The sequence below is a fragment of the Neopsephotus bourkii genome, unplaced genomic scaffold, assembly GCF_033783945.1.
Source record: "Neopsephotus bourkii isolate Nb327-2 ecotype Australia unplaced genomic scaffold, CSIRO-AGI_Nbou_v1 NB_272, whole genome shotgun sequence".
Classification (NCBI taxonomy): Eukaryota; Metazoa; Chordata; class Aves; order Psittaciformes; family Psittacidae; genus Neopsephotus; species Neopsephotus bourkii.
The window spans coordinates 13889970-13903934 of NW_026900781.1; the positions used below are offsets into that span (position 1 = coordinate 13889970).

Here is a 13965-nt window from a genome sequence, read left to right on the forward strand (position 1 = left end):
GGTTTTAATGAATGGTCTAAAAGGGGATTGTAGGCAGCAAATGTGATGGTGGAATAAAATGATTAAGAGCAATAAAAGCTGGAAGAGAAATGACAAAATCAAGAGGGACCTAATAAAGTTGGATAAATGGGCAATGCAGGAGCAAATGAAACACAGCGTTGCAAGAAATTTTATAACAGGAGGAATGATGTTAACTCTCTTTAGCATTCTTGAGTTCTGCATTTTGCTTTGAAGAGATCTGGTCTTTTGAAAGACAGCTTAAAGAGCACTGCTACTCAGAGCCTAGGTGTGGCAACTGATGCAATATAAGAGATGACAGGTTGTGCAATCTACCTAAACAAGACGGGTGGTAGGAAGGGAAAAGGACAACATCAGAGACTGTAGTGTTTGCCCACGGTCACTCATCAAACAAATGTAGAACAGGGGGCTTGAGAATGTCAATGTCTAGGGCCAGACTTTAAACTGCCTGCACAGATTCCCAGAGGCGAGGCCATTAACTGAGAGAAGCACCTCCAGAGGGTCATAGACATATATAGATATAGTCATACAGATGGCCAAGACAGAGGGAAGGAATCACTCTTTGTCAGCTCATAGTTAGAGGGAGAGGTTAGATGAGTTGCTTAGGCCATATGACCAATTTTTAAGTGGCTGGAATTAGTAAAATGACTTGTACCCTGATATTTTTACCTCTGAACCATTTCTTTTCAGCCGAAGCTGAAACTAGGGGGCTGTTCCTGGATGGTAAGTCCTTTTGTATTTCCCTGAGAACTGGCAGCTGTGGAAAAAAAATATGTCATCAGAGGAACAAAATGAAATGAATAGTGATAAAAGCTTTATGGATTCAGGCTAGCCTTGGGGACTGAGGACACTGGTGAGGCCATACAGATATGCCCTGGCCTTCTGACATTTCTGCCCTTACACAAGAGCAGTGGGTAGAGTGTGGGTACTACTCAGGACTAGGGCTGTCAGTTGGAGGTATCTGCTAGTGTGGTGAAGCATAGCCCCTCCACCATGGCAAGCTGAGCTCCCTGGCTCATGAGCAGATTTTATGCAGTGCTGCAAATGCTCATGCACACTGCCAGGGCCTTGAGAAGCCCCAGGGCAGGAAACTTGAGGACCTCTGTGATCAGCATGTTTGTTTCACTGCCAGCCTGTGACATCACATGCTTTCTTTGAGTTTCCTCCCTTGTTCTAGTTTGGGCCATGCCTGCTGAGCCCTGATGTGTCTGTAAATAGATCCTATTTACATTTCATTGGTAAAAACAGAGAGTTCTACAGTTTTATTTGTGGGAGGGTGATAGATGCAAGTGTTGGTTGTTTGCATGGAGATCTCACAGACTGCAAAAGCAGTCACCTGTTCCATAAAATGGAAAAAAAATTCCAGCCAGGCTGCCAAGTGCCTACTAAACACCAGCTGTGAAGTGTCACAGCATCAAGCTGTCCAGCTACTGACTGTGCTCACAAGCTGAGGCAAACCCAAGGATAATCAGGTAGCCTAATGGTGACAGACAGCTTAGGAAGGTGGGTTCAGATACTTCCCTATGGTGTGAGTGCAAGCACCTAGCCTTAATGCTGTTGATCCTTCCCACTGGGTGATATACAACCTAGAAAGTTGGTCTCAGTTGCTGCATAACGTGTCTCGCAGAAGCCACTGCTGGGGGCTTCTGTGGCGTAAAACCAGACCTTGGAGCAGCTTGCCTTGGGGAACCCTCAGTACATGCAGCAGATACTTTCAAGTTCAAGCCAATATGATTATGGACAGCATTTCTATTCGCCTTCCTCCCACTGTGCTACAATGGGACAAGTAAAGCATTGCCGTATCAGACATGAAGAACTGTACAGAGGCTTTTTGTAGACTGTGATTAAAAGCAGAAACAGTAATGGTCTGAAAATACCAAACCGTAACCATAGAGAGGAACAATTATCTATGTTCATTGCAGTCTGTATGGAGCCTGTATGACAGGGATAGTTGCCTTATACTTCCAAGGGAAGGCTTTCAGCACTGAATATATTGATGCAGTGGAAGATTCCTGCAAAAGTTACAGATCCTTAACAGTTGAGGGTTTTAAGAATAAACAGGCATCTGCTTAAAGTGTATAAAACTGATGTTTAATTCAGACAGGGAAGCGGTGGAATAGATGTCTTCTTCTGTTCCTTTCTACCCTACGTTCTGTGATTCCTGTTACATCAGGAGATTAGGAAGCTTTCAGAAGTCTCTCAATAGCAGGTTTACATGCTCTACACCGTTTACTTGATCATGGTGGTTGCAGTCCTTTGTCTAGTGTTATAAAATCAATGTGAGATGTGAACATAAGTGCTCCAGGATAAGTAAAAGAATCATTATGACATAATTTTCAGTGCTTTTTCTGTGATGGTTTAAGGCAGGTTCAGGTGATAAGTAGAACCTATGGCATACTATGTTTGTGAAGTCACAGCTTTTCATCTTTGTTGTTTGAGAAGTCACTAAAACTTTTTTTATCTTGCTGGCTGCCTGGCTCTCCAGGGGCACATGACTTTGTGCAACTCTGTGGAAACAAGGCTCCTGTCTTAAATTAGTACAGGTGTAGATGAGGCAAAGTCAGAGACAGCAGTTTTTCACACACATCTGCAACAGAAACTGAGCACAGTACTGACATGGTAAAAGTGTGGTAACTGGATGGTTATGTCTGCACATCTGTTTCTGGGTATTTTGAGATATACAGAATCCTTAGCTAGAAAGAAACCTTCAAATGCCTTTGCTGACTTTTCTGCTTTCAGAAGCCTTTAGCCACCTTCCATGAAACTTGTGTTAGTGTAATTTCCCTGCCCCTTCCCATTTGCACACTCAAACAAGATAAGATCCAGGCTCAAAACTTTAATTGCAGAGTAAGAATAGCCATAAATGGATATTGCATGTTACAATCTGTCACGTCTCTGAAGGCACGAGATTTTGTCAAGGCTGTGTGACTGGTTTCCAAGCTTCAAAATGCTCCAGCCATAATGTTTCAAAAATCATCGGCCAAGAATTTATTTTTACTTCACCATGGGTGGAATACACTTGGGCTGGTACTAGGAAGAAGCTCCTTACTGTGAGGGTGGTGAGGCACTGGCACAGGTTGCCCAGAGAAGCTGTGGCTTCCCCATCCGTGGCAGTGCTCAAGGCCAGGTTGGATGGGGTTTTGAGCAACCTGGTCCACTGGAAGGCCTCCCTGCTCATGGCAGGGGATTTGGAACTGGATTGTCTTTGAGATTTCTTCCAACCCAAACCATTGTACAATTCTACAGTTCACTGCTAAGGACAATGCCCAAGTGAACAACAACAAAAGAAGGAGACAATCTGCTTGAACCTGCAAACTGAAGGCCTGTCTCCTTGACACAATGCAGATGAACCATTTCTTCTTGATGCTTGAGGCTTGTAAAGCCACAGAAAAACACTAACTGCTGTGAGTAAAGTAGTCAATAAATTACCATCAGACTCTCCCTTCTGTTTAACTTTTATTAAAAGAGGTGCTAAGGTACTGTACTGTATGCAGTACATCATATTTATTACCAAAATTAACAAATATACAAAACTTATACATGTAATTTTCTTACATCCATTTATTGGTCTATAATACTGCATTTGTTCAAGTAGGTTATCTACAGTATGTAAACATCCCTTGAATTGACCTCACACAGATTAGGAAAGCCCATCTAACCCATGTAGCTACCAAATATAGCTTTTTCTTTTTAAAAATTTATTTGGCTTTCATTGGTAGAATCTAATCTTCACATTTGGCACATGGAAGAGACATCTACAGTGCAAAAGAGGCAGATTTTCTGGTTTTGTTCTGAACAGTTTAGTGGAGTCATGGTTTTAAGGAGCCAAGAATAAATTTACACGATCCTGATAGGAAATGGATTAGTGTTAACGCCAATGACTTATAGATCAGCCATTAAACTAGAGCAGAAATTCAAAGCCTCTTCCCCAGCCCTCTCAGCCAGGTGGAAAAAAACTCCTCAGCCTTGTTTATGAAGGATTATAAAAGGACTCCGTTGCCAACAAAGAGAGAAGCTTTACTTTACAAAGAGCCTTCCGAGATTCCATTTTCAATTTTCTGCTTTGTGGGATTTTTTCTTTTTTTTTTCTTCCTCTTGTTAGCAAGCAATTTATTTTATTTTTTTTTTCCTTTTTAATGTGGAAAAAATAACTGGTGGGGAACAGATTTTCTCTGCTGGCAATTTCTTAGTGAATTGGAGATTACAGTTGGAGTTCGTAGATCTTTGAACCCAGAAGTACAGAGCTCAGTAAGCTGCCATGTACGAGGGAGAGAGAAAGGGAGAAAGAGAATAAATGTCATTATATTCCAGCTGTGGAGCTTCCCAATTTTGCTGTATGAAACAGGAAAAAACTTTCTTCCTTCTGCTTCACACTGTTTCACAAATGTGACTTAATTTAACTGAGTAAAGCTGATCCAGAGAGACCTTCAGTCGCACCCTTCTTCCCATTCTCATCCAAGTACCGTATTGCTATTTTTTAGGAGGCCTCACTCACGTTCATGGAAGCATTTGATGAGAATGGACCTAACTGGACACCGTTTTGCATGGAAACCCCTCTGCCATTCCTCGTCTGTTACCACAGAGCCCCACTGCTGTCCGTAGCACCGTACATCTCGGCCAGCTTTTTGAAGCGCGGCCCCCAGTCTGTCAGGTAGTCGTAGCTCTGGTCTGAGTCTGTCGTCACCGACTGTAGGGAGCTGAGTGACTCCGCCACCGAGCCATTCCCTTCGAACATGTATGTCTGGAGGGAGTCAAAGGGAGGTGCCCACAGGTCCATGTCAGCTTCGTACAGCTTAGCAAGCACATAGTTGTGGACGTTGTTGTCCATGACGCACGCCTGAGGCACGTATCGGGAGAGGCTCTCTATTTCAGGGAGCATATCCTGCCGGTTTTTCACCACCAACTGGGCCTCCCGCGGGTTCCACATGGCAGCAATATCGAAGGCCTCTGTGTCCTCCTCCCCGCCACCCTCGTCGTCATACCTGACGATGTTCTCGTGGATGTTCTCCTCTTCATCGATGATGTATGGCTGCTTCCGCTGCCGCCGCATGGACAGGATGAGGAGAACCAGCACTGCAGGAGGCAACAGAGAGACATGGGGCCATCAGTGAAGGGGCAGATCTTATGAGGACTTTAGACTCTCTGCTGCCCTGTTTTCCCCTTCATGAGCCCAGTCAGTCCCTTGGATTTAAAGAGCTGTGGTGCTTGCAGGTGGGTGGTGTAGCAATCCTTCAACCCCAAGTCTAACTTAGTAGTGTGAGGTCCTGTTAATCTGTCCCTTTTCCCACCTTAATTCTTAACTCTCAGTGACAAGGCGCGTATATCCAGTGGTGCTTGCGATGCACTATAGCAATACTTGAGCTACTTTGAAGTTAGTCAAATCAGACAATAACAGTTTATCTGTAGTGGCACACAGCTCCATGGAGGTACTTTCTTTTCCTGCTCTGTAACAGGTTTTTGCAGCCTGCTTGCAGCCCCCAACCCAAGGTCTGACTGGCTTGGGGCTGCATGTCACATGGACGGATGGTGCCAAGGCACCATGGTGGTACATTTGCCTACATAGAAAAATGAAGAGCTAGCTCTTTGGCCTCCTCCAAAGGTTTTTTGGTTTTGTTTTACCTGCAACACTCTTGCAGTGCTGCTGTGCTGGTGCTCATCATCCTCTCCGTGCTTCTTAGCATGGGGACTAATGGTCAGACAAGCATCAGACCCCTTATTACTGAAAATGTGTCATCAACTGGTGACTGTATTTCCAGGGCTAGAACTCAGCAAAGGTTTTGAATGCTGAAATTTCCACCTGAGGTACCTAGGCTCCTTTGAACAGCCAGAATTGAGATACTTCTAAAGAATTTTTCCTGTATCTTACTCCACTGTTTCTCAAACTGTGTCCCCTGAAATTTCAGGGAATGTGTGTTTTGAAATAATATCTCATGACTTGAGAGAGTGAATGAGGGCAGCTCTGAAGTTGTTTTGGTACCAACAGCTATCAGGGGACATAGAAAGTCTGGGCAAGAAAGGAATGAAATTGATTTGTAGAGACAGAACACATGCAAGATGCTCAGCCCTTTTATAGCAGCACAGGCACCATTTTAATGTAGTGCCTCAAGGAAAACTTATGGAGGTGGGAATATCTACTGTCAAAAGACAAGAAATGGAATCGGGCTTACCATTCCTGTTTCCTGTGGGAGCACATGATCAGGAACTGCTGAGGATGAGAAAGTAATTTGTCCCCAGCTACAGCTCTCAGGACTTCCTCCTGGCATACCTCTTCCAGGAAAGCAGGGTGATACTAGACACCCTGGCACTTTGGCATCTGGCAGAAATATTTGCAGGCCATAGTTTTCCCTCATTCCTACACCCCAGAGTCTGAAGCTGTATGCAGCTGACTATACCATGTGGCCATCTGGTCCTTTCAGTATGTGTGTGTCTACATATAATATATACATATACATACACATAGATGTGTGTGTGCACCTTCACTTTTGGTTGATCAGCAACCCCCTGGCCAGAGCTGAAGAGTCTGACCTTTCACAAGAAGCCAAGGATTTACCGAGCAGGACAAAGATGCAGGCAAGGATCGCAATGAGTGCCCCTCTGCTCAGGCTGACGGGGAGGACATAGGCCTCTGCATTGCAGGACATCACCATGCCGTCGTCATCGCAGCTGCACACGTGCACAGTCAGCGTGCCTGTGCTGCTCAGCACGGGGCGGCCGTTGTCACTGATCAGGATGGGGAGGTAAAAGGTGTTCTGCTCATGTTGTTTGAAACCAGAGCGCCTCGTCAAAATCCATGCCGTGTTATCTGAGGGTAGAAAATAAATGGAGAGAAGAGCTTACATGCAGAGAACATGAATTCAGCAGAGAAGGAAGGTTAAAAAAAATCACCCCTAGACCCACACATGTATTTGTCTTCTCTCTTTTTTTCTTTGGTTTGTATCAATTTGTCACAAATCAGCATTTTGCTTCTGCCTCATTACAGTCTCTTTTCATGCCACAGCTCCAAACCTGCAAGGCATACACACCTTAGGAGCTGCTTTTACCCCTTCTGATATAAAGTGCTCAGAGCAAACTCACAGCCTCCAGATTTATCTAAAGGAGCTTTCAGAAGGCAAGACAGAAACAAACAGTTGAAGGAAACTTGTTGTTGCTGTTTGTTCATGCTCAACATCTTTTCTAGACCTCACTCTTAAGCACTGGCACTGTTTTGGAGATGCTGGTGTATAACCCTTGTGGACATGTTAAGGTACTTTTCATGTTTTTTTATATATGGCATGGTCATCTGCTTGAGTCAACAAAAAGACAAAGGAAAAACCAGATTGCTATTCTAAAGCAGCAATGAGTTGAAAACTTGCAACTAAACATTTTTTTTTTCCGTGCAATACATGCAATTTCATTGGCACTTTTGCCATTGAAAGAAGCCGGAATGCTTTATGTCATCATTGTCAGAATTATTCTGCTTTGATATGACCATTCTTCTTCATTTAGTGTAACTGCCTGTTTTTTATATAAATCAAAAGGAATCAAAGTGATGCTGCTATAAAAAATAGTAAAAGAGTGACCTAACAGTCAGTTGCTGTTGGTCATTTCAAGCAAAATTCCTACCTTTGGGGCTTCTTCTCCATACAGCATCTTTTTTAAAATGTCAGAATTTCCCACTGGCATTTGAATTCCTGCCTACCCTCTCCCTCAAATTCCTCAGACTGCACCATGTTTCCTAATGAGAAAGAAACTGAACTCAGGAATTTGTTCTTCTCATTTCTCATCACAAGAATGCCTAGACAAAATCTTTGGAGATCAGTGATGATTTTTTAGTGCTGACTTTCAAGCTTCTTGGCCTCAGAGACTTTTGGAAAGCATAAGACTGGATGTTGCCAATGTGAACTGGGCCACCAGGGAGTCAAAAGGAACCTGCAGGAAAATTGGATCTTCTTACAAACATGTCTGTGAATCTTGGTCCAGCAATGATAAATGGGGAACACAGTTTTTCTCTTTGGCAGACCTACTTGACCTGACCCCATGCAGTGATGCTGTGGGATTTTGGGAGCTGATTTTCAAGCAGTTTCTTTTACCACTTAGTTTTGTTTCCTGTTTCCTTGTTTCAAGAGAGGCCATAGTTGGGCCACCTTCATCTCCAGGTTGTTACCAGTGTACATCTACTAAGCCTGGAAATGCAGGATGCCAATTGCCTTTTCACAGGTGGGTTGGCACAAAGCGGCTGCAACCCAGAAATGGCAAGAAACCTGATCACAAGTGCCTGCATTTATACTGTGTGAATGGAAATGTCTATGTCACCTTAACAGTGTACTAATTTGGTTGCTTTTCTCTTTCCTCGGTGAAAGACTCACTCTCTTTAAACTGACTTACAACAGGAGTAACAAATTCTATTCTATATCTAGGTGACAAAATAATCCTCATCTTATGTGAAATCGCTCTTTGTGAAGAAAAAAAGACTTCATTATTCTGAGCTGATCACACTTTGCCTGTAAAAGAAGTCAAAGTCAGTAAATCTGGCTGAAGCTGTGCAAAATTAGCTAGTGAGAGATCTCAAGCGTTTTTAACTGTAGCGTTTTCTTTTCAAGCCAAAAATCAAGTCTCTATAATGAAATAATAATAATAATTTTATACATACATATATGTATTTTTGCTGTGATATGCTGAACGTATCAACCACGTCTTAAATGTTCTTGGTGATAAAATTCTCCTGGTGACTCTCAGCATTACATTTCATCCTTTTGTTTTGTTTTGCTTTGCAACAGTCAGGCATCCAAATCATGCCTAAAGAATCGCTCTACCTGTTACTTTGCAACTGCAATATGTTGGTGCCAAAGCTTGTTGTGTGACTCATCAAAAGCTAATGTGATTTGATGTACTACTGCAGTGTGAAGGACATGCTGGGCTGTGGTGCAGCATGGCAGAAAAAGGAATACACAGTTTTCTTCCAAATTTGATATCTGCTAAGCCTCAGCCATCAAGAGAATAGGGCTTGTGAGGACATGAAAGCCCCATTATATAAGAAGAAAAAAAAAGCAAGCATGATAAGAATGGACAACATTTTTGCATCACAGCTTCCAACACAGTTCTTTGGCTCACAGAAGGCTGGATAGTAGCACTGAGCAGAGATAGTAGTGCTGAGCTGGATAGTAGTGCTGAGCACAGATACTGATGATCACAGCATAGCTGGTCCTGTGACTGTGTCATTATGAGGAGGTGAAAACTGTACTTCCCGCAGGTGTACAGGCTGATGTCTTTATGTGGTTGTGAGAGCAAGCTGTGAAACATCTCTTTCCTGCAGCTTTCTGCCCCACTGAAAGTGGTGTACCTCCCTGGAGAGGTGAGGGGATTTAACCACTGTGTAGGTCCAAACACTGAGATCAGAGCTAACCACCACTCTTCTTACAAGAAAGGCTTGTTTTCTTTCTGTGTGCATCTGTACAAGAACAGGGGATGGTTACTACAGAACTTCTGTTAGTTTTAAAACCTAATTGTAATAATTATGAATATAGGAAAACATGCAAAGAAATATTTCACCCAGAGTGGGATAAAAAGCACAAGGAAACAGGCATAACAGATGCTACTGGCTTGAGAAAGGGGTCACATTTTTTCGTGGGGATTTTCAGCTCACTGCTTTTGCTTTCTGCTGAAGTGTGAGGTAGATCATGGCTTTAGGGGAGGAACAAAGAGCCCTGAATTTTCTAGGAGAAGTTTAAACACAATGGGGAGGACCGCCAGAGGCTTCTAATAATGGTTCTGGCTGTGGTATGACACTGAAATCTGCACCCATGAAAATGTCTGCTCTCTTCATCAGTTCACCCAAAGATGGAGGCCAGCAGTTAAGCGTCAACAGAAGATCAGCTCAGAGTTTAACCTGGAAATGCAGGAAGATTATTTTGTTCATCCCATTCTTACATCAAGTCTCTTTTGCCAACTTTTCCCTAGCATAATCTCAGTAGATTTAGAATCAGGCAGAGATGGCTTGACAACATCCTACATGAGTAACCAAAGAGATGGGAGACTTCAGCTCAATTCCCTGCTTTATCACGTATATCCTACGGGGCCTTGGAAGGTCATTTAGACACAGATCTTTGCAGATACATGTCTATCTCCCACTGATTTTAATGAGCTCAAAGGGAACTAGGCATGTAAGCAGCTTAATTTCTTTTTGCCCTGGATCCCCAACTGTAAAAATGGAGAACAATAGGATTTCTCTGTCTACCAGAAATATGTGGAGAATAAATAGACTGAAAAAGTTCTCAGAGACTAAAATGACAAGGGCCAAAGAAATATGTAAAACAGCTCATCAGAATGCAAAGTGTGATCTATCTGTTGCTCAGTATAAACCAAGGTTTTAATTGTGCCGGGAAGGCTTCATGTTTTGCAGTTTCTCCTACTGCTATATTGGACAACCAAGTAATCAGCACAATTGCAAACCTTAATAGCGCCTTCCTGCAGCCTGAGAAACATTGCTGTCTTGTGTTTACATATGGACGCCGTGACTAGCAAGAAGGCTTCTGTTTCTTGTCTTGCCACCCTTTGACATACAATATAGCTATCCCCTCTGTGACTATGTCATATGATTTACGTAGTCCTTAGTGGTCTCTAGCTGAAAATATAAATATAAATTATTGTTACTGAAATGACTACTGCACTCCAAATTGCTGAGGCACTAAATTTATCCTTAATGTGTATATTTCAAATAGTCAGTGGTTTGATACTTTACGTTTTTTATTTCAGGTCTGTAACCCATAGTACCCTAAGCTTCTTGTGCTGCATATCTCTGGAAAACTGATATTTTACAGAGAGTGGGAGGCACAGCCATTCTGTCATTGCTGTCACTATAAATTATCAGAAGTATGGCCTTAGACAGAAAAAGTGCATCTGATGCTGAGAATTTTGTTTCTTTTTTTAGAACAGTGCCTTGAGGGTGAAATGAGCCTAGTTTGCAAAATGTTTTAGCAATAGTTGTGTTTTATTTGTTCACTTATTTTGGCAATATATATTCAAAAATAAAAAGAGGGAGACAATAGGAGAGAGACGGGGATAAAAATGCAAGAAATCCTGTGTGGAGGCTTCAGGGACACTACAGAAAAAAAATGAGGTTTGGGATGAAAAAATATTAGTGTGCAGTATAGGAGGGTTCCAAACTTTGCAAGTAGCATGTTTTAATAGATGTTTGCAGGGGCTTCTTTGTTAGCCTCTGCATTACTTTTTTATATGCCTGCAGAGGCACAGACAGGGGCTTATGGAAATACGTGCGACAAGCAGGCAAGTGTGGGAGCAGGGGCAGGCACAACGCTTGGAGGCCAGCACAGGTGCTGGAGGTGGCCAGTCTTTCTGCCCATTTATTCTGGAATCGCTGCTGATCTGCTATACTTTACATACTAGACTTCTACTGAAATCCAACCCCTTCATATTGGCTTTCAAAGCTCTGCACCAGGTCACTCGAAGTCCTCCCTCTTTCCCCATGAAGGATGTTGTGGATCTGACCTAAGCACCAGTACCTGCCTGTGAAGATCTTCTATCAGCAGCAGTCATGCAAAGGCTTGCCAAAGTGGGGCTTTCCTGCATGGTCTAAGCCTGTCAAAGTTTCCCTCGAAGAAGTAAATTCTGCTGGTTAGGACACTCACGTGCCAGCACTTTGCCATAAGTCTTCTCACTGGTGTTTCAGTTTATACTTAACAGATCTTATACAGACTTTAAGCTGTATACCGTTATTCCCCTAAAGCTCTGCATATTCTTCCCTATCTCCTGCCCTTTCCTACAGAAATGAGGATGCACAAAAGAGGGAGAAAAAAAGTGCTTGGGGGAAAAGACTAGAACAGTACTAGAACCTTCCCTTTCTGTGCCTGGGAGAAAAACATGAAAAGTACAAAAAAAAAAAAAAAAAAACGAAAAAAAAACCAGGAACAACATAATTCCCTTCAGATATGTCTCCTAGTTCTAGCTGCTGTCCTACCTTTAAGCACCTCCTTTTGAATCAATGCAATTTCCACTCTGTTATCCAAGATGCCTGCAGCCTGGCCACAAGATCTGAATTTGCACAAAACTTTGGCACATTTCATCGAAGAAGAAAAAGGGGTCTATTTCTAGAGAATATTTATAAAGAAGAAAATACCATATAACCTTCAAGTGTATTAAGTAATATGTCATTTTATTGCTGCATTTAAGGGAACAGGTGTCACTTGGTATTATTTGAAATGGCAGTCTTATCACACAGTGTAAGTCACAGCCTCTCAAGTCCAACTCCGGCATTAGAAATTAGAGTATATAACTGTCTGTGTCCACTCTGATTACCTTGATTGTCCCTTAGAGTAAAGTTGGGGTTGTTAGCTGCCTCCGGAGCCAAGCTATAGTAGAAGTGCTGACCATCCTGTGGGTCATCCCTGTCGATGGCACTCACTGTCTGGATCAGCTACAGGGTATGATAACAAAGCAGAAACAGTTGAGAAGCAAAATATATATAATATGAATAGATATCATATACATTTATATATATAAGCAAATGGAGCATTTGAATGAAACTGTCTTGCAGATATACAGTAGATAAATCAAAGAGACTCAAAACCTTACAGGCTTCATATATTTTGCTATGATCATGCAAATCACCTTTAAACAAAGGAAATAGTTGGTTTGCTTCAAATAACAGACACTTTTCTCTCATGCACCCCTATCTTTTGTTGCACATTTATTTTTTCAGGGTGTTCAGAAGACACATTGTGCATTAGAGAGCTTGTAAGAAGTCCATGCTTATTTTCAACTTCATTTTGCAGGTAGAAAAGGATTCAGGTTAATTATTTTATCACACTTAATTTTAAATCAATTAAATTCTTTCCAAGTTGTCAGTGGAAAAGAGAATGAGTAAAGGCAACTATGCAAACACTCTGCATGTGCAATATATAACATCGTGGAAAGAAATTAAGACAATGTTAAATCCATAAAGAGGTTTGTCAGCTCACCTATAGAGGCTTAGTAAAGTAGGTCTAACAGCTTGAAGCACAGTGAGCTATAGCTCTGCCTGAATAAATATTCTGACATCTTTTTAGACAAGGAATAAATCTTCACCTGGATTTTTGCATTCAGAAGTTATTTTTGAATTCAAAGGTAAATGACAGACCCATGAAGTCTTGTTCATCACCTTAAAAATTATTTCAGAACTTTTCAGAGTGGAAACAGAAGCTGTCCTTCTTCACATAAAGAAATAGTCTAAATTAGACTGCATTTCTCAGAAAAGTTATTATTTAGGGCACTCATCTTTCAAAACCAGGAAAAAAAAGTATGCAATGATTTCTATTCCCTGTACTTCTAAGATCTTCTGTAAATTAAGGAGATGAAATTACCCTATATGTGATAGTTGTGAGACAGTTGTCCCAGCAGTGAGTAGCTATTTCATTCTGCTTCACAGCAAGCTGGAAGAAGCCTCAGTGAACACACGGCAATATTAGTAGCATAATTTTTCCTTCACAAGTCATGAGTGATGTGTCTATATGTTTAAACTATGCTAGTCAGGTTTGCACTAGGAGACACAAGTCTCCACTGTGGACCCTCGGTGGCAAAGCACCCAAATTGCCTCCCTACAAGCAATCAGCAGTAGAGCTCACACCAGCTCCAGCGAGACAGAGATCATGTCCATCTGTGACAAAGGCAGACCTTATTCAAGGGGTTTAATGGGCTTTTAGATGGGAGAGGAGAAAAAAGGCTTCACTGCTTGGTTAGACGTCCTGGTTTCCAGTGTGTGGAGAGGGAAGTCCTGTGTTGTCCATGACTCTCTGTCCCAGCAAAACGGGTTCAGCTTGGCTCCCCTTTGAAGCTGATGTAGTTTGTTCTGCTCAAATCCCACAACTCCAGGGTGCTTAAGGCTCTTATAAACAGGGTCTTTTAACAGTAAGCCTTGTCTGCCACAGGCAGGCTGAACTAACTCCATGGCATTGCTCATAACACTTCTCTCTTTGT

At 42.2% G+C, this 13965-nt stretch overlaps 1 protein-coding gene across 3 annotated transcripts in view; it reads right to left on the reverse strand.

Moving 5' to 3' along the window:
* Window positions 1-3461: 3461 nt before the first annotated feature.
* The window catches only part of CDH20 (cadherin 20), a 113257-nt gene continuing 102753 nt past the window's right edge, over window positions 3462-13965 (reverse strand). For all 3 annotated transcript variants that reach the window (XM_061346678.1, XM_061346675.1, XM_061346676.1), the window contains exons 10-12: window positions 12310-12427; window positions 6569-6820; window positions 3462-5091 (exon numbers count right to left, since the gene is read on the reverse strand). In XM_061346678.1, coding sequence (XP_061202662.1) covers window positions 4592-5091; window positions 6569-6820; window positions 12310-12427 — 870 coding nt within the window. In that variant the 3' untranslated portion in view covers window positions 3462-4591. The remainder of the gene's footprint in view (window positions 5092-6568; window positions 6821-12309; window positions 12428-13965) is intronic.